Below are 19,208 nucleotides of genomic sequence, written 5' to 3'. Positions count from 1 at the left end.
CGGTACATTTCAACAAAACACCACATGATTTAAGCGACTTCTCATTCCAATGTATTGATCAAGTGCAGGAGACTGTCAACAACTCATGCAGCATCGAGAAACTCCTTATCACTAAAGGGGCATATTGGAGTGCACAGTTGTTTTCTTTGGCACCTTTTGGCTTGAATAGGCGTCAGGAATTTCACTTGAAAAAAAGAATAAACTACAATTAACGTAGAGATCACATGTAAATTGGGCGGGGGCCCCCATCTGGGAATTTATTACAATATTGCTGTTTAAGGGCCCAGTTCGGGGCGCCTTCTGTGCCCGGTGACGGCATGGTTTCAGGGGCTCTGATTAGGAATTTTGTTTTATCTCTCGCCATTTCAGTTTTAACGCTGCTCCTTTTCATTCTCAAGTGGACTCGACAGCCTTTTCTTTTCTCTTTTCATTTTACTTGTATGTTTGTATTCTTTTATTTTATCTTTCGAGTTGGTTTTCCCCGTGGGTTTGTTTCGTATAGTCATCGGTTTCACGCGTAGTAATTACCGATTGTTCATCACTTGTTAATTTTTTGCGAATATGTGTTATCGCGCCCTGTTATTTAATCATCTTTGTAATGTTTTGTTATCTTTTATACTGTAAACTTATTTAAGGAAATTGTAATTCACTATTCACTTGCACTGCAACTGATGAAGGTCACAGACCGAAACGTTTTTATTAATTTTTTTATCATTTACTGATTACCTTTTAATGTCGTGGGTGACAAATTACGCTCACAACCGTAATTGCTTTTACTGGTTTATTGTATCGAAAACCGAGAACATTAAGAAGAATACAGTTTTCGTTTAAGGCATACATTTTTGCTAAAGTTCGTAATTTTCTGAGTTTCTTCACAAAAAATACCGAATATTCGAATTCGTTGTGCCTGTTCATAATGTTTCAAAATTAAGGTAACTGTCAAATCTTTCTCAAATGATTGGCGTAAAATCGGGAAGAATCATCTCCAGGTTTTTCTTAAGGCTATTTTCGTCACATCACCCAGTTAATTGTGCTCTTTCGCATGTTTCTATTTTCTGCCGCTTCTTTTAATTTCGTAAATTCTTCAATGGTCTCTGTCTTAAATCTCGACGCCATCTTGGCTCTTATCGAGATACAAGAGATGTTACCATGGCAATTTTGTAATTTTACACGTGAAATTATAAATTAACGCTGAAATTTCGCGCCAAAATTAAGGAGTAATTTGTCAAACCTTTGTACTTTTCTAATGTTAATGTAGACTAATTTGAATCACAACAACATAATTTACATTATAAAAGCAATGAGGTCTGTGTCAATTCAAGGTCACCGGCAGCCTCGCAGCCGTTCATAGGCTAGGTCACTCAGCAAACAACTGTAAAATGGCCTATTGGTTTGAATTAAACTCGGGACTCGAACCCATGCCTGTGAAATTGCACTGCACTTGGTCTGCCATCTCAACCATCAATCTACTTGGGGGAGGGGGTGGTCACTTGCAAGTTCGTATTATTATTATTATTATTTCTAATATCATGGGTGTATCAAAACAAGGTCACCGGCAGCCTCGCTTCCATTCTTAGGCCAGGCAGCTGAGCTACAACTGTAAAATGGTCTATTTAAGAAGGATGGAAGTCATCCTCGCAGTTATCTGGACAATTTAAGCAATTGTCTCTTGCACCATGGTTTCGAATCCCGTTAAAGCCGCCTCAGTTTTTGTCTAAAAGAGACAATTGCTTAATTAATTTAAAACCCTTTCACTCCTGTAAGGGCCAACGAGACTTATAGATTTTACTCTGTCTAACGCCAGACGATTTTACTCGTCAATGGAGAACCCCACAGGAGTGAAAGGGTTAATTAAATTGCCCACAGAAGTGCAAGGATGACTTCTATCTTTAGTGTATAACTCGCACTTCGAAGATATGCATTTATTTAATTCATCAGTCCTTTCATGGGAACACATGAGCGCTGCTCCTAAATGAGTAGCTTCATGGCTCAGTTGGAAGAGCGTCGCACCGGCATAGTAGATGGGGTATGAGCGTCGCACCGGCATAGTAGAGGGGGTATGAAGCACGTTGCATAATTGTCCAGATAAGTGCGAGGCACCGTACCGGTGGCTAAGTTGGTTGAGCATCGGGCCATCATGCGGGAGGTCGTGAACTCGACTCCGGCCGGACCAACACTCAAGGTCTTAAAATAACTGAGGAGAATGTGCTACCTTTGCAATTACATCTGCAAATGGTAAGACTTTCAAGTCTTCTCGGATAAGGACTTTAAACCGGAGGTACCGTCTCATAACCCTTATTGGAAATTAAATAGTATGGGACGTTAAAGAACCCACTCACTATTCTCGGTTTTCACATGACGTCACGACCGCCATGTTGGTGCCCCTACCAAATCCTCCGGGAATTTAACTCTATTATTATGCAAATGCTTCCTTTTGTTTTCGTCGAAAAACATGGCTGTTGATCACGTGAGTGAAAACCAGCAATTCGTGTTGTGGTCTGACCTTATCTGGACGGGGGCATCTTTCACTTCCTAAAATAAATTGTAAACTATGTAATAAGCAGTCTGGCTAAAGTCCCCCGTAAAACATTGCAAATTAGTCCTGAAAAGCCCCGAGGGGAGAGACTAATAGCCTCACTTCGTATCTATAACCCTCACTTCAAAATATATACATTTATTTCAGGACCAATTTAAATTTTCCAGCGTGCAACAAGAGTCGGTCCCGAAAATGATGAGCAAAGAAATCAGACAGAAGAAGGACTCAGTATGACTCAAATGTTGTGCATCAGCTTGTTTTCTTATCATGAATCAAAACGCTATATATTTATATAACTGAGTCAGTATTTTCCCTGAGTGTAAATAACATGACGGTTAACAAAACCGATATTATATAATATATGTATATATAATATTTAAAGTTCAAATAGGATGATGCATGATGCGATTGTATATTTAATATAATTCTTTTTTCTTTGGGTAATAAGTTAACACGCTTCCCAAGCCTTTGTCGACATGCAAAATTTTATTTACGAATTTGTGTCATCTGTTGGCAGCTCTTCCACGCAGATCATTCCTCTTTATATTGCACGAAGGCGGAAACGGACAGGAACTTTTACATCCTAGCTTAGGCCTTTCCGCTTGTTCTTATATATGACGTGTAACACCGCACGCCCTTTTGGGTGGTCTTACATAACGTTCCTCGCAAGACAACACAGCAATAGACAAAGAAGAGTAAGAGCAAGTTTAACTTGTCTTTTGTCGATTTTTACAGCTGCTGATGACTGCAGGACAGGCAATTCATTTTTGATTGTATATTCTTCTTTGTGTGCGCTTGAGTTATCACTGAAAAAAAAGACAACCTGCATCGTAAGTTGCCTAAAAAACTCGATCGATAGTTGAGAAAAAAACCTTCATAAAATTATAATTATATTGCAGTGATATACCTTTCGCATTAGAGTAGAGAACCAAGAAAATCAACCTGACATCTCCGAGTTTGGGAAGCTAGCCCAAGACACATACCCACCCCCGACTCACCAATCCTACTACCCAACCCTTCCCCTATAAAAGGAAAATAAATAAAACCGCTCCTGGACTAAGCCGAGGATGTTGAAAGGTGTCTAGACCATGGTAACAATAAATAATACAGCGCTATGTCATTGGTGGCGTCTACGCAGGGAATCGAGTAAGGCTGCGGCGAATCTTCGGTTCTACGAGGTGCGTTCGGCAGCATTCATGCATCTTCGTAACAAAAACTGAGTGGCCGCTGATATACTAACCTCTTTTCTGTCGGTGTATTAGTCATCTTAAGAACCAACTTAACGCGACTGAAATCCGGTTCCTTTTTTCTTTTGTCCCAGCATCTTCTCCGTTGCCTCCGACGACATTTTCTGCATCTGTTTTTATTTCTCCTTGTCTTTGGACAAGCAACGATGTCTGGTACTGTTTTAACGCTAAGTAAATACAACAATAAAAGTAAACTACATTTTTCTGTAACCCATTGGGTTCGGCAGTATTTCTGCCCAATTAGTGCCCGGACAGATACAAGTGTTAACAACTGTCTGTACTTGATCAATCTGAATATTCCTTATTTAATATCGCAAATCTCTCTCAAGTTAAACATCAGTAACAAAAGTGCCAGCTAACAAATCTTTTCTCTCTGTACTCAAACGTGCTATTATCCTTGCGCATAAGTGAACTAGTAAATTGTTGTCGGTCAAAGTCGCTCTCTGTTTTCATCTAGGTTAAATAAAATCTTTGTAACATGGACAAAACCAGTTTCAAAAGAGAAAAAACGGCCGATAAATTCTCTTTTATGCGTTCTTTCATGCCATTAGCCTTAGTGCGCGGCCAGTCTAATTGTGAATAAGAGAAAAAAAGGGAAAAAATATTTATTGCATCGTGATTGCAATGTTTGGTACAGTACAGATGCTTACCCTGGTAATTGGTCATTGGGTCGTATGTGATCCACTGCAAATCCTTCGCGCCTCATAATATCTATTATACTGTGATTTCCAATAAAATGTCCTGCGTAATGATCAATACAATCCTTAGGATATGGATTTACTGTCGTGTTGTGGTTGTCAAGCGTCGACTCAACGCCAATTAAAGTTGACATGGTCATCTACAACCCTGGCCAAAACATTTGGGACACTGAACAGCGTTGGGTTACAAAACTGTCGTGCAAGGTATGGTCTTCAACGTTGTTTAGGAGGAGTGCGGGAGAAACGGCGCAAGGCTGTATTTGTGGCTGGGAATTGGAAGAAACTTGGATCCGAAGTAACACACCAGAAAAAGGGGTGTGTTCAGGATGTTGGTAAAAACCAACATCTGATTTGATTTAATTGTATTGGATTGGATTTTCCTCCGACTCCAATTAGTATAACATTTTTGTGGGGCTATATAAGTTTGAGATATTGATAAACGGATGATGATGATGTTATTGTTGTTGTCAATTTCGCTGTTAATCATAAAAATTACAATTTCCTCGATTGTGATTGGTTTAAAAAAAACTCCTATTTTCCACTTATTCACTTGCCAAGTTGTTATCGGAAAGTTCAATAAGCCAATCACATTTAAAGTTGCAGTTTAAATCAGCCAATCACATTCAAAGTTGCAGTTGAAATCAACCAATCACAACCTTGGTTTCAATCACCATAGAAACAGTGTACAGACTCCTAAATTGGGGCTTTCTCTCTTTCTTTCTTTCTTTCTTTCTTCCTTTCATTCAGAGAGACATTAAACAATTTACGCCTCCTTTGGTAGTCTTTTAATGCAAATTTTCCCTTTCTTTCATAACTTGGCTCTTCTTCTTTTCTCGGAAATTGTAATTTTTATGATTAATCGGTAAGAGTACTGCGTTTCGTCCAATTCGGTCTGTAATCATATTCGTGACAAACAAATCGGACTCCTGCATTATCACTCGTATGATTACAGACCGAATTGGACTCCATTCAGTGCTATTACCATTAATACGAAATGTATTTGTATTACTTTTAGCAGCCTGTATCTTTCATAGTGGTTCTCGAAGTCAACCCATCCCGAGTAGAGTTATTAGTAGAATGCCTCTGGCGGAGGTTTCGAGGTTAAAAGCCCAATCAAAACAAGCCTGTGACAGAGCTATTGATTTACGTCATAAAACCCGCCAACAAACACGCATCGCGCTGGAATTTCTTTTTCGCGTTTCGCCGTGGAAATATGACACTGTAAATATACTCGGGAAAGGGTTGGCTCAAGGAATAAGTTTAGTTGGAGGCTTTATTTGATGCATTCGATGGGCTCCTGTTCCTGACATTAAAAAGTTTCCTAGTGCATGAAGCAGCAGCCGGTGGGTGAACTAGCCATATAGAAACGCCTGCGTTCTTTCTCTAGAGTGCGTCGAATCACGTACAAGCAACCAGTAGAGGCGAAATAGTTCACCGAGAAAAATTCCACCTTCTTGAATGTTAGTCCTATTTTTCTGCAGAAAAATCGTTTCCGTCATCAGCGTGCAATTTATGTCGAACGCTGGCGCCCACTGAATTGCGTACCTTGATAAACTGAATGTTCTTGTCATGTAAAAATTGGCTTTCCACACTTAAGACAGTGAGATATTCAACTTCCCACCCTTTCAATCAAAAAGTTTTCGGTCTTAGTTCAAACTAGTCTACATTTACAGATGCTTTTACGTGTTGAAAAAGGTTACGTACTTACCTGCTCCAAACGCAAAGAAGAAATCTCGCTCAGGGTGTTTGTTCAATAGTTCAATGACTCTTTTTGCCATTCGCTCGTTTCGTTTGACGATGAGCTCTGTTCTAAAATACGCATCTATCTCATGAGTCCTTTGTATTTCGAGCTCTAATGAAGATGAGTTTGAGTTCATAGTTGATAAACGCGCTGTTTGAGTGGAGAAGCTAAGCACAGTATTGAGATCTCCACAGTTGTAATGATCAATCAGATCATCTGTTGTGTACGCCAATGTCGCTTTACCATCCCGCAACTTTTCTTGGAAGTTTAAGGTTTGGTTTAAAGCAAATATCACCTGCAATAAAACATAACAGCCGTCGTATTTTTCCATATAGAGGATGACAAAAAAGATGCATTTTCAATCAAAGCGGAGCAATAGAATAGCAATTGCCTGCTCCAAGCGTTAAGATTATAGGGACCGCGGGCCAAAAATTGTCGCCAAAATGAAACGTGTATGTTTTTTCTTCTTTGCAGGAAACAGTTTTCATTCAAGTCATGCGTGATTTATTGAAATAGTTTCCCTTCGCTGGAACCTGGAGCAGGCTTGGAAAACCAAGTGGTCATTTTTGTTTTACGTCTTGGGAAAGGCCAGTCTCGGGACCGTCAAATCTCAAAGTGATTGTTATCTTTTTCAATCTTTTTGCACGTTACAGTTATTTTTGAAGAAATGAAACCTTGCAACGAAAATTGCTTGCAAGTTCGGTTTTCAAGAATGTGAAATGTGTGCTAGGAATGGCTATCAATAGTGCAGCTGCCCTTTAAAATCTATAATTCAAGGCCAGACATTCGAAGCACTACTTGTAAACCTTCTCTCAGTCTTCTCTCTGAAAATTGCCCATATTGTTATCTCTACTTCCTGCATCCTTTCCGTACAAATGCTAGCTAACCTCTAATACACCCGGCCATTTATTTGCATGTCGTGTGCTTCCTGATACGAAGTCGTTCCAAGTTTCTTCAAATTTGTATCTTCGAGCAATCGGCAAGTGGACCACGAAAACGCTCAGTTTAAGGGACCGTTCATTTTTTATGAGAAAGGGGGGGCTGGTGGGATTTGGGGGGGGGCCACTAAAAAAAAATTGGCTTGAAAGGGGGGGCCAGCCGAAAAAAAATGAAGGAAAAGGGGGGGTTGGACGAAAAAATTAGATTAAAAATAGGATAAGAGATTTTACAGATTGAGGAAAAAATTGACCTCTTTTATTTATAACAAATATACTAAAACATTTCCAGGGTATTCAAGAAAACTTCTCAACAGCTTTTTATATATTTTATAATAACAGTGAACGTACCATAATAACAGTCTTGAATAGTAACAACTTTCTTTTCATTCATAAAAATGTTGTTATCAAGCGCATATTAAACAAAGACCAATAATTTGAGTCCTGTAATTGGAACTGACCTCGTTACCAAGGCTTTTTCTGAGACATTTCTGAAGTTTTCTTATGGAGTAAAGGTAGGACAAGTTTGTTCTTTTTGTTGTGAATGGACTGGACCACCTATAGGGAGATGCCCCAAACCATTTCCTGATCATGCCTGCCTTCCAAAGTACCACTACCTTCCTTATCAGCAGACCCCAAATGAGGGGCGTGATCCAGACGATTGGCAACCAAGAGTCCAGTTGGAAGAGGCGCATGCCAGTTTTGTCTGACCCAGAGAGCCTAGCTAGATTTGGAGACAAATTCATTGTGCAACCAAAGTTTGTGGTTGACCATCTCCAGCATCTTAAGGTCATGGAGTTCAAAAAAAAAAGAAGAGACTGGAGGAAAGGGCAAGGGAAAGTAGGGAGGCAAGAGAAAAGTCCTATGAAGATTATCATTGGGCTAATTTGTGTGAAGATGCCACCAAGCTAAAAAAGCTCCGTGTGCCAGAATTGAACAAATACTTAAAACATCATGGGCTATTAAAACAGCATCAGAAGAGCAACAAGAATGACAAAGTGAAGACAATTTTGGGACACTTCTTGCGAATGAATACTCTCAGAACTGGACAAGCCGAAGTGGGAGGCAGGAATGAATCAGGTCAACTAAACAGCAGTGATGAAAGCAGTGAGGGAGAGGAAACTGATGATGACTACAAGAGTGATGCCCCTGACTCTGAAGACGACTCAAATGATGTCGTTCTTGCTTTTATCGCCTCAGATGAGGAATACGCAGACGAGCGGCCAGCTACAACACGCTCACGACGAGCTGTAACAAGAAGAGCAGAAATTGACTTTTCATTCTTTTGAGTGATTTGTTAAAAGCAGCTTTCTAGCTTTCAGGTTTCTTTCAATAAATGTGAAATGTGAAATGTAACAAAACGAAATTTTAATGCTGCGGTAACTTTTAACACCATATGTATTTTTTATTCAAGGGGGAGGGGGGGGGGCCTTCCAAAATATTACTCTGATGAGGGGGGGGCCAGGAGTAAAAAAAATCGGAAATTAGGGGGGGTCATACAATTTTCAAATTACACTCCTCCAAATTCCACCAGCCCCCCCTACCCCATAAAAAATGAACGGTCCCTAATGTTGAGGAGACGACAGAAGGGTTGTTCAGCTTTGAACACTCAGACGAGCATCAAGAAGTCTCAATCGGCAGTGTTGAAAAAGAGACTAAAGCAAACAAGAAGAAAGCGTCGAAGAGGGATATCATAGTCGTGGATGACAAAGTAAAGTCGTTGTTTTGTTTGTCAGTGCGTGAAATGGAAGGCATGTGGGTGTGTGCGAGGGGAATATTACTGTAATATTCACCTAGGGGATTATGAACTTTAATAATCCCTTAGGCGGTTATTAAACTTCCCTGTTACAATCAAAGCCGCCCCCAGCTTTTCAGACAGTTGTTAATTAGCGGGGTTTATTCCATACAATCAACCTCAAAGAACAAAGGAAAACGAGCCATGTGAAAAATAACTACCGATATCGGTCTCTCCAGAGAACGTGTTCGAGAAAAACTCTCCTGCTCCTCCTCCGCCTCAGGGGCATAATGACGTCATCAGAAGTAACTGGCATTTTCGGGATACAAACCACAGGAATTAACGGGCCATAGGGGATATTAAATGGGATACGGGATACTAAGACCTCCCCCCCTCCCTCCCCCTAATGGGGCTTCATTGCATAAGCTACTTTTGCTTTCACTTGTGGTGGGTCGCTAAGTGAAAACCAAGCTTTTTCGCCGAGAACTTCTGAAATAAAGTAAGCGGATCGACTTCCTCGATCTCCGTGTCTGACACAAACTTGTGCTTGCGCTTTGTGCTTGCGTCGCTCGCTAGAGAAAACCAGGCTATATAAACCAAAAAAAGAGGACATACTCGCTTGCGACTATATCGTGTCTACCTCAAAACAATAGAGAGATGTACCTTCGCGTTTAATTGACAGGGCAAACGATAAACAGCAAAAGCGCCTGGCCATGGCTACCTCTTGCCATTGTGAATTGTCTCTGTTTTGAGAAGTTGCTTTACTGTAACTAACAGCAGGCAAAAGGAGGGCTTAAATCGAAAAAACCTCTTTGACTTTTTGGTAAAATGCAAGTTGTAGCCTGTGACTGTCGTATGCAATTTCACGTCAACGCAATGCTAGATAAGTCCATTCAATGGCAGTGTTTCGCTTCGGCCTCCCGCTAACCCTACAACTCGGTGAATACAAAACATTGTGCGGCGGACGGAGAGAACACTATGATTCCTTACGAGCATGAGTTGATCCTTTTCGGCAATCACTTGGACGTGACTGTTAAGCGGCCCAAGTTCTCCATTCTATGCGAGCGCGGACTTCTGTGATGCCTCCTCAGGTCATATTCTTATGGGGCAAAAAATCTCCTGAGCCCCCACAAGGGCCTTTAACTTTTGGTGCTATTTTCGACATAGATTCGGTACACTCAATTAATAATATGGCTCTCTTTTAAGCAGGCAAGAGCTGCTTAAAGGTTCTTTTTTTAGTTCTGCCCGACGAAAGGATCACGTCTTAGTGACTGTCCGGAACTTTCTATCCCTCCCTCTAGCAATAAAGTAACCATATGTTTCCTTTAAGCCCACTCTGTTTTCAATAGTTGTTCAAATTGTTCAACTCGCGGAACTGAATTTTTATGACTAGATTAGCTTTTAATACTTCCAGTGCAATCAAAACATATTTTTGTTCTTAACGTTTACTTACGTATGTTATTACACAAAAACTTGGCTTGCACAAAAAAACTAATACCAATCAAATTTGTGTCAATGACGATCTTCTGCTTTCTTCAGTGATAGATGTTAATTGATTGAGGGTATTGAAAGTGTATATATAACTGAAATCAGACCTTAAAGATGGCTAATGATAGATGCCTGCTATATGTGTCCGTGTTTTGAAGCATTCCCATTCAAAACGTATGTTATATTAAGTCTCTTATAAAAGTGTTTTTAATCTTGGTGTACCCAACCGATGAGAACTAAGCCGTCTCTATTGTGTATTACGCGACAGTTTTCAATGACATTTCCTTATGAGATCATTCAACCACTTTCTCGGAGTTTATTCAACATTCAAGCACTTGGCATTTTCCGAGTCCGTGCTGTGAAGAATTCAGTTTATCCGTAATTAGGCGTCTTACTACAACGGGATACTTCCGTTGACGCTGTAACTCTGAACAAAACACAACATCCGTTGTGGTTTGTGTGGAGGGCGAAGGGTGTACTGTGAAGAGCTAATAATCAAGTTTACTGAAGCGAACTGAACTCCAGCAAGGAAATAAAAACCTCGACTACAATATATGTTCATTACTTTTTAAATCAGAAAACCGCACTTATTCAGCTTTTTGGAGCTCAAAACGTGACATCAAGAGGTTATTTTGCAAACAGAATCAAACAGGAAATGTAAAAACTATCTTCATCCATTCCATCCGGAAGTCTAGTGTGAAGTTTTTAACGTCATCACACAAAATGAACGGCAACAACCAAGACGCACAAGAAAAAAAACGTACAGGAATTTCAGCAAGTGCTTAATATTATTAATTCCCATTAACTGCTTTTCGTCATTTCTCTTCGAGAAGAAAAAGAGATCTCAAACACAACTGACTCTCGCCAGGAGCGCTTGCTTAAAACATCTGGGAAGTTAATTAACGAGTGCACTTAAAACTATCTTTTAAACAAGAGAATAAAAACCTCTTATTTACGGAATTTCGCCCCTTGCTGTTTTAGTTCAGCTGGGATTTCCTTTCTTTTGTCTGCGGTTGCCAGAGATTCAGATGAACAAGAGCTCAACAGAGTCCAACGATTGAAGTGTTTACTTGCTTTGTTGAAAGTCCACCTGATCAGGTCATCACCTGATGATGACCACCATTAATTAAAACCTTACGTTATAGACGAATATGTATCGGCTTTGATTTTTCTCGCAAACCATTGAGACTTCCAATAAATGTTACAACTTCAACCTTTCTTAGTTGCTTGCTTTTTCCGAACTGTGATTATAAGCACACATTTACATTATCTTAATGCATGAATATGTGATATAAATAGGTGACGTGAGGAAGAGTTCTGATCCCTCAAATCCTCTTGGCATTTTCACGCACTTCGGCTTCTTTTGCGAGTTTTTCGCCGATACAATTCAATCGTTTTGCAAGATATAGCTTTGAATTACGATATTCTGGTCAAAAGGAAGGCAAAAATCTGAGTCGTCAAGACTGTCACATTAATTCCATTAATGAGCAAAATTCTATTTAGGATGAAGATGACAAACTTCTGTGCATTTTTAGAAATTACCTAAAGCGCTCTAATCTTTTTCTGGGTTTTTCCTGTAGTGGGGCATAAAAATCAGCCAAAAACCGTTCTTTCGGGGCACACACATTGGAAAGGAAATGATTAGACAATTTGTGCACTCTTTCGTTTTAAAAATATATATATGACGTAAGTAAAATCCGTAGTCACTGAAATCTGGAACGACCTAAAACCATCTACAACCACCTCAAAAATATCAACAACCAGCTCAAAAATATCTACATCAACTCACAAAGAATCGAATACCATCTCAAACAAGTCATAGAGATCTAAAATAAGCGAGACGACAATACGTGTTTACCATTTAGCCGAAAATTCCGGATCATGAGAATGATCGTGGCATAAAGTAAGCGATTTTCCTAATTTGTTGAAAAACCAACCGTATGAGAATGGCGCTTTATCCTGCATTCCATTCTGTAAACAGTGCTAAAATCGTGATAAAGGGCCTGGAAACGGAACGATCCTCAATAATTTCCCGAATTCCGGGAAATAAATAATTGCATGCTGTATGAATGAACGCTCCGATGGCGTTCGTCTTTAAGGAAGATCCCAAAGGTACGTACAGGTCGCACAATATTTTGATTAATCATTCTTATATATTCATATTCAGATAAATTGATTTCGTCTAACTTTTACGTAATCTTCTTTTTGAAAAATTGATTAAAAAGCGGTTTTTAAATATGATGTGCATACAAGTGCTTATTTCATAAATAGTGTGAAGAGTAGATAGACAGACAAAACATACATATTCTGGTACTGACTTTTGTGAATCCCATGATCCGGGATTTTGGCTAAATGGTTAACACATATTGTCGTCTGGCTTACCTTATTTTAGACATCTATGGCTTGTTTGAGATGGTATTCGATTCTTTGTGAGTTGTTGTAGATATTTTTGAGGTGGTTGTAAGGGGATGTAGATGGTTGTAGAATTTTTTTGAGGTGGTTTTAGGTCGTTCCATGTTTTAGTAACTACGGAGTAAAATCGGGCTTACAGGTCTGTTTCACTCGTAAAAAGAGAACTAACAGAGTAACGGAGGAGAAAAAGCTGACGGAATTACGGAAGTTACAAAAATGGTTTATTCACTTCCCTTTAATACAGGTTAAACGGGTTTCAAAAACCCGAATGTACCCGAATGTATCCATTTCTTTCTTCATTATCCAGAAATAAAGTACAGCAATCATCAGAACTGCTCGACGCTGTATCAGGTCCTTCTGTAAATACAACCTATTCGGAAGTTTGTAATATAAGGGAATTCGACCCGATTCACATCGAATTCAAATCAATCAGTTCCTCAGTTGCAGCTTTTCATAACCAATCTATCCAAATCTCGCAGTGGGCTCGTAAATACAGAAATTGGTCAGCAGAGTTCATAACAATACTGAACACAAGTTAATGCGGATGAATTCAGAGGAAATTCATAAGTGTCTATGTAAGCACGTACTGCAGTTCAGTATCTCTTGTATTATTCCCAAGAAAACCGTGGCACAGTCCTTTGCGATGGGCAGAATCAAAATACAAATAAATACGTGGGCGTCCAAGGGATCACAACAACGTCAAAATCTTGGAAATTAGGCGTTTTGTGATGCACTTAACGCGTGCACTTACGGAAACTATCATTTGATGATAGCTTTTTGCCGGAAAAAGTTAAGGAAATCATAGTCATCGATTATGCCGATTTTACTTCACAAAATCACGTCTCAATTTTTGTGGTATCTCGTTGAAAAAATCATGGTTTATCTTTCAAGTCCAGTTGTATAGATCCGAAATCGATAAATATGTTATCATGGTTTAGGGGAAAAGTTATCTTTTCCAACGCCCCGAGATTGGCTGCGCGAACTAGCGCATATTACAATATTGAGATATGCCTGAAAATTCCTAACTTGACTTTCACCAGTTAAAAACTCTACCAAACATTTAATCCTAGTGATTTGGGCTCATTTTAGCATATATTCCAAAATTAAAATTATCATCATGATGTTTTTCACTACCCATGCCTCTTTCCTTGGTGCAAAAAGGGTGGTTGATTTTTAAAAAATATGTTGTAATGAGGTATCTGCATCCGGCCTTACGTTGACCTCGCTATTTGTAAAATTTAACTAACTTCAAAGAAAAATACGATGGTTTTTCGTCAAGTGGATTGTGAAAAAACGCTCCAAATTAACCATATATGTTGAGCATGTTAGAAGAGAATCGAGGCAGCAAGACTTCGCGCGCTGTTTATAACTGACGAATGTGTAGGAGTCAGGTGCAGACTATTTGCATACGTGCCAATGAAACGTTGAAAGAATTGTTGTACAAAAACAAAGCCAGTCCATCAATGACAGATGTCAAGATATTAAGAGTTGCGGTTGTGTTAAAATAATATACGAAGAATCTCCTGCACACTCTGCGGACAACAGTTGTATAAAGCCGGTAAAACCTTCACGCACGATTTACGCCTTTAATTTGGGACATCAAAAAACACCGCCCTTTATCAGGGAACTTAAGGCTAATGGAAAAAACAACATACTTAGTAAATACAAAACGTGAGTGTACTGTGTGAATCGATGGTAAGTACTTTGATGTCACTGCTCTACAAAGTAAGCCTAAAGTACTTTGCACCGCTCTCTGGTGAATAAAGACACTGTTTGTCCAGGAGCCCATTTCTCGAAAGTACCGATAACTTTTCGGGCCCGAAAAGCCATTTGTGAAACTGCCAACCACTTGTTTTGGAAATCTGATCTTTTAACGTGTTTTCAAGGTAACAAAAAGAAAAATGACTTTGAAGTTTGACGACTTAAAATCCTCTCCGTTCTTAAGATTCAAAGGGAATTGTGACACCCGAAAAAAATGTTTGCATACTTAAGTGTTTGCAAATCAATTTAACACATCTTTTACAATTTAAGAAAAAGCGCTAAAATCAGGGTAGCCATCGGTTTGACCGGTCTCATATTGCGGTAAGATTGGACGTAACATCTACCTCTAATTCCCACAGATTTATATTCGCTTCGTACAGCTCGAGAAACGACACGTTCTTGATTTAATTAACACTATTGTCTACGAAATAGTTTGTTGACATAAGGACTGATGTGCCGCCCATTGATTTCATCCTTGGCAGCCCGAAACTTCAATCGTTCATAATTTTCAGTACTTTTAACTCCTAGAAATAAAGACCTTGGAAACATGGTCCCAGTGAAATCGTTGGACATACAAGGCGTGATATTAATGAAAATTTAATGACATACAAAGTGTTTGTTGTTTCCATATCAAACCTGATAAAAGCTCCACATAAGAATTGTAATGGATACTGCAGTCGGAGATTAACAGAGGCTCACCGAAAGGAAAGCCGACACTTGCAACTTCTGTAACGGATGACGTCGAGACGTCAAGAATATTTCGAGCAATCTCATTGCTTGATGAGTGATATCACTGGTAGTTTTTTTTTATTGTCGCTTATTTTTCAGCCCATAGGTTTAGGTTATAACTAATAGGGCTATAAATTAATAACCTTGATAAGTAAAGTAAAAATTCTTTCGTTGATTTGAGCACATAAAAGTGCCCTTGGATCGTAGTAGCAAGCAATCTACGAGCGTTGTGGCGATTTGAGAGAGTTTAAAATTAGCTCGAGAGCATTTTATTGGAAAGCGATCGGTTTACACAATCGATAAAACATCATCTGGAGGGTAAACGTTCTTTTCTCCTGCTATCAAAACACTGACAGTAAAGCACAGGAATTCACGTTAAAGCCGCAATGAAAAGATCTATTAACAAAATATGACTAACGATATACGACCACACTCTGTGACAGCGACTAACTGTGTAAACAGTAGTACAATATAAACACAAATTTTGCGCCTCCAGAAATTATTTAACAGCTTTACTTCGACTTGCTAAGAAACGAGACAAATTTGCTAATGAAGCTACGCTGAAAACAGATCCTGGTTTCGGAGTTATTATCGCCTGGTCGTTAATGAAATTATTTTCCTACTCGTCTCACGCAAATCAAATATTAAGAAACTGCGTGAAAAAGGCTTTCGGCTAAAATCACGCTCCACTAGCGCGGTCAAAAAGTATTTACCGCTAAGAGCTCCATTTTTCTCGAGGTCCGCGTCCTAGCCAACAAAACATTACAAGTTCAACTGTATTGTCGCGTGCAAATATAACTTAAATGTTTAATGTTGTCAGTTTCAATTAATCCATTTTTGGCAGCAGTAAGCTGGATTTCGCTTGAAAGACATTTGACTTTGAGAAGATTTGAAGGATTATGTAATTTTCACTATACAAAATCTTACCTGAGAGTCATTTAGGGAATTAAGCGGCCGACATTGTTCAACAACTTCTTCTACAGCTCCGGTAACTTGCTGGTTTCTGGATGCTTCTAACGCGAGGTATTGATCAAGGACGGGAATACCTCGACTTTTGATGTCGCTTTCTGTCAAAGAATTAACAAGGAGCATGACCCATATTGGCCTTTTCTGTTTCCAGTCTTTGGTCAAAAGCTGAAATATCTTATTCGCGTACGGCCCCATGCCTTGTCGAAAATTGTCGTCACTGTCCTTCAACCATACAGGCATTTTTCTCTTGATATAACGCAAATGTCGAAGGACACGTCGATATAATGAGCGAGGTATCACATCCTTAAGAAGTCCACCGTTAGGAAGCATTTGACATTTCCAAAGGGCAGTTATGGTGGATTTCTGAGTCAAATCTAGCTCAAAGTATACGTATTGACTCGTCCTAAACGCTGTCTTGCTATTTGTGGGGATGTAGTCCCAAACTCGTGTGTATGGCACATGGATCGTGCCAAAGAAGTAAGCCGGCGGATTCCTTCTAACCAGCCACAGAAATGAGTTCAAGTTCTCTTGATGCTGAAAATAGAAATATAAATGGAGTATGCACAAGAGAATTATTTCGAAAGCACAATATTCCTGAGTTTAGATATATATACATATATAGGAGCAACATACATGGACTGAACTAACGCACACAAAAAATAGATCTTGAAAATCTGTTACCGCATAATCGGAGCAGCGCTTTGAAGTAACTGAACGGTCCGGGAAAACATTCTGTCCTTTCAGTGTTGACTCCGAGAGCTGTAGGTACAAAGCACATTAGGATTTAGTGGTCAGATAACTATGGTCTAACGTGATCACTACACAATAGTCTTCTTACAATAAGCAACAAAACCCATAAGAGGTTCGAGTGAGTCGACGCCATGCCTTCATCCTAACCAGTGATATCAGTAACTCTACAATTCTTTCAGGCTTGCTCACTTTATTACAGCCGTGTTGGGTCATCTGGCCTTCATAGCTTACTAACAGACAATCTTTAAATCTTGTCAGCTTTAACTCTTCGCTTTGCGGTCTCCTCTCGGGTTAGTGGCTTAGCTCATGATTGGTTTATTTCGGATGGTAATTGGCGCACTGTTAATCTTGTGGGGCGGTCCATCACGTAATACAAAAGCCATGTCATTAGGCATGACAGCACGCAGGCAAACTGACAGTTAGCTGTTTAATTGAGGTGCTAACCTACAAGGCGAGATTGACAAAACGAGTCCTAATAAGCTATCTCACGCTTGAGTGGCGTAGATGCGTACAAACTATGCAATTCGACAAACCGCAGCTTTTGGTAATAAGGAGGAGAGCAATATTAGTTTAGTTACAACAAAACCAGTCTGGAGTTCACATTTGCTTCAAGTATTGGGAGGCTGGTGGACAAGCTAAAAGTGTTTGTAATATTTTCGGTCTAAAAGGACATTTAATGAACTTTGCCATGATAGGAGCCATTAACCTCTCGCAACACGCTCACTGCGGACAGGCAAATGCAGAATCTAACTGGTTTAAGACAACAGAAACTAAAAAAAAATATCTCATATCTTCATTTAAGTGCATTGGAACCATTACACAGAATCTCATGTGTCACAAATGAGAAATTCATTTTAGGATGGAAGGTGTAGTATGAAAGCAGCAAGCAGCAAAGGACTTTTAATAGGCACCCTGTTGTTTTGTCTGAATGGCTCTCATGTAGTAAACAGCGCGCGTTCATTGTTCGCTGGTCCATTCCATTATCTCCGCAATGTGAAGCTATAAATTGTTTGCAATCCTGAACATAGTTACTCCAGCTGAGCTAAAACCCCGCTTAGTCAATTAACGAAGACTCGTGCTGTTTTGCCGCGCGTCTTCACTAAATGATTGTTTGTTTTTTCTTCTTCAAGTTACAATACGTCCAAAAATTCCTAAATAGTAGAATTCCACTTGGCCAGAATATAAAATATAAATAATCAAAGGCATAGCGTCTAATATCCCACCCTTGACGGGACAATACTGACCTCAGCGATCTACCACTGCGGATTAAGGAGACATAATTCTTGAGTGGACCTACATGATGTTAACCCATTCAACCCTGAAGAGGCCCCGTGGACTGAAGTAAAATCGTCTGGCGTTAGACAGATTAAAATTTGTAAGTCTCACCCTAAAAACTGAAGGGTTATTGAAGAATTTTTTTCAGTTAAAAAAAATGGCATTACAGTTTCTTTAAAACGGCCAAAAACTTATGAGTTCTGAGAACACTCAGTGAATAATGAGGAAACAGTTTTAAACGCATCTTGTTTTGTTCTATGGTTCCAAGGGTTTCAACGGACAATCCCAAGAAACAAATCGAATTAGGCACAGCGTTCAGCTTACCGGGCTGCTTCTTTTGAAGGCTCGTCCACATGCCTCTGAATCAGACGTGGGTGTAGTATGGTCCCGGAAAATATGAGATGATGGCAGCAGGACGCGAGAACTGTCTAATAGCTTTCAGTGGAATATTATGATCATTATAGTTTCGGATATAATCTACCGGTCTTGCGGTTGTAATCGTATCACACGATCCGCGGTTTGTCCTTGAAGACGAAGGAAAAAATGTACAGGTCAGAAAAAAGGTTAATTAATAAAGGAAGACGTTCTAAATACCATTGCAAAACAATTCGTTCGCAAACAATAATTATTGCGAATTTATTTTAGAGACAACAGGCAGATTAAAGAGTGCTTAATGTCTAAAAGTTTAGCGGCAGCTATAAGGCAGTGGAGAGCTTTGGTGTACTATTGTGACAAGCGCATTCTTTAGCGAAATTGAATTATGACTGAGGATGAAAGTTCCACCATAGATATAATCGAATTTAAATACATAACTGGTTTTCTTGTTCTGCCGTTCGTCAATAATGATAGAACTATTTCAAATACGTGAAAAAGTTGGCTCGAGGAGCTGCGGTACAAGCAGTTCCAACTATTTCATCATTGCATAAAAAAGA

The 19,208-nt window shown here is 39.4% G+C and overlaps 1 protein-coding gene across 2 annotated transcripts; it reads right to left on the bottom strand.

Moving 5' to 3' along the window:
- Positions 1-2,767: 2,767 nt before the first annotated feature.
- On the bottom strand, positions 2,768-17,303 carry LOC137972465 (metalloprotease TIKI homolog). Of its 2 annotated transcripts, none has more exons than XM_068819215.1 (7): positions 17,191-17,303; positions 16,933-17,010; positions 16,210-16,785; positions 6,190-6,517; positions 4,434-4,524; positions 3,777-3,950; positions 2,768-3,342 (listed from the first exon to the last, which is right to left on the bottom strand). In XM_068819215.1, exons 1-7 carry the CDS (start codon positions 17,212-17,214, stop codon positions 3,186-3,188), a joined length of 1,428 nt encoding a protein of 475 aa, XP_068675316.1. In that variant the 5' UTR covers positions 17,215-17,303; the 3' UTR covers positions 2,768-3,185. The 2 variants fall into 2 exon arrangements, with proteins under 2 accessions (XP_068675316.1, XP_068675315.1); XM_068819214.1 differs by having other exon boundaries at positions 17,090-17,282.
- Between the last annotated feature and the right edge of the window lie 1,905 nt (positions 17,304-19,208).

The sequence above is a fragment of the Montipora foliosa genome, chromosome 10 (assembly GCF_036669935.1).
Source record: "Montipora foliosa isolate CH-2021 chromosome 10, ASM3666993v2, whole genome shotgun sequence".
In the NCBI taxonomy this organism is placed as follows: Eukaryota; Metazoa; Cnidaria; class Anthozoa; order Scleractinia; family Acroporidae; genus Montipora; species Montipora foliosa.
The sequence above is the reverse complement of the archived record's forward strand: the minus strand, read 5'-3'. Positions and strand labels throughout refer to the sequence as shown.

Bases quoted from the DNA above. Each gene is read 5' to 3' on its own strand.
- LOC137972465 (XM_068819214.1), bottom strand. From the start codon at position 17,134: ATGGCGTCGACTCACTCGAACCTCTTATGGGTTTTGTTGCTTATT. The intron at 17,011-17,089 runs GTAAGAAGACTA...TTGTACCTACAG, and splicing joins TATGGGTTTTGTTGCTTATT to CTCTCGGAGTCAACACTGAA. The intron at 4,525-6,189 runs GTAAGTACGTAA...ATCATTACGCAG, and splicing joins CTTCTTTGCGTTTGGAGCAG to GACATTTTATTGGAAATCAC.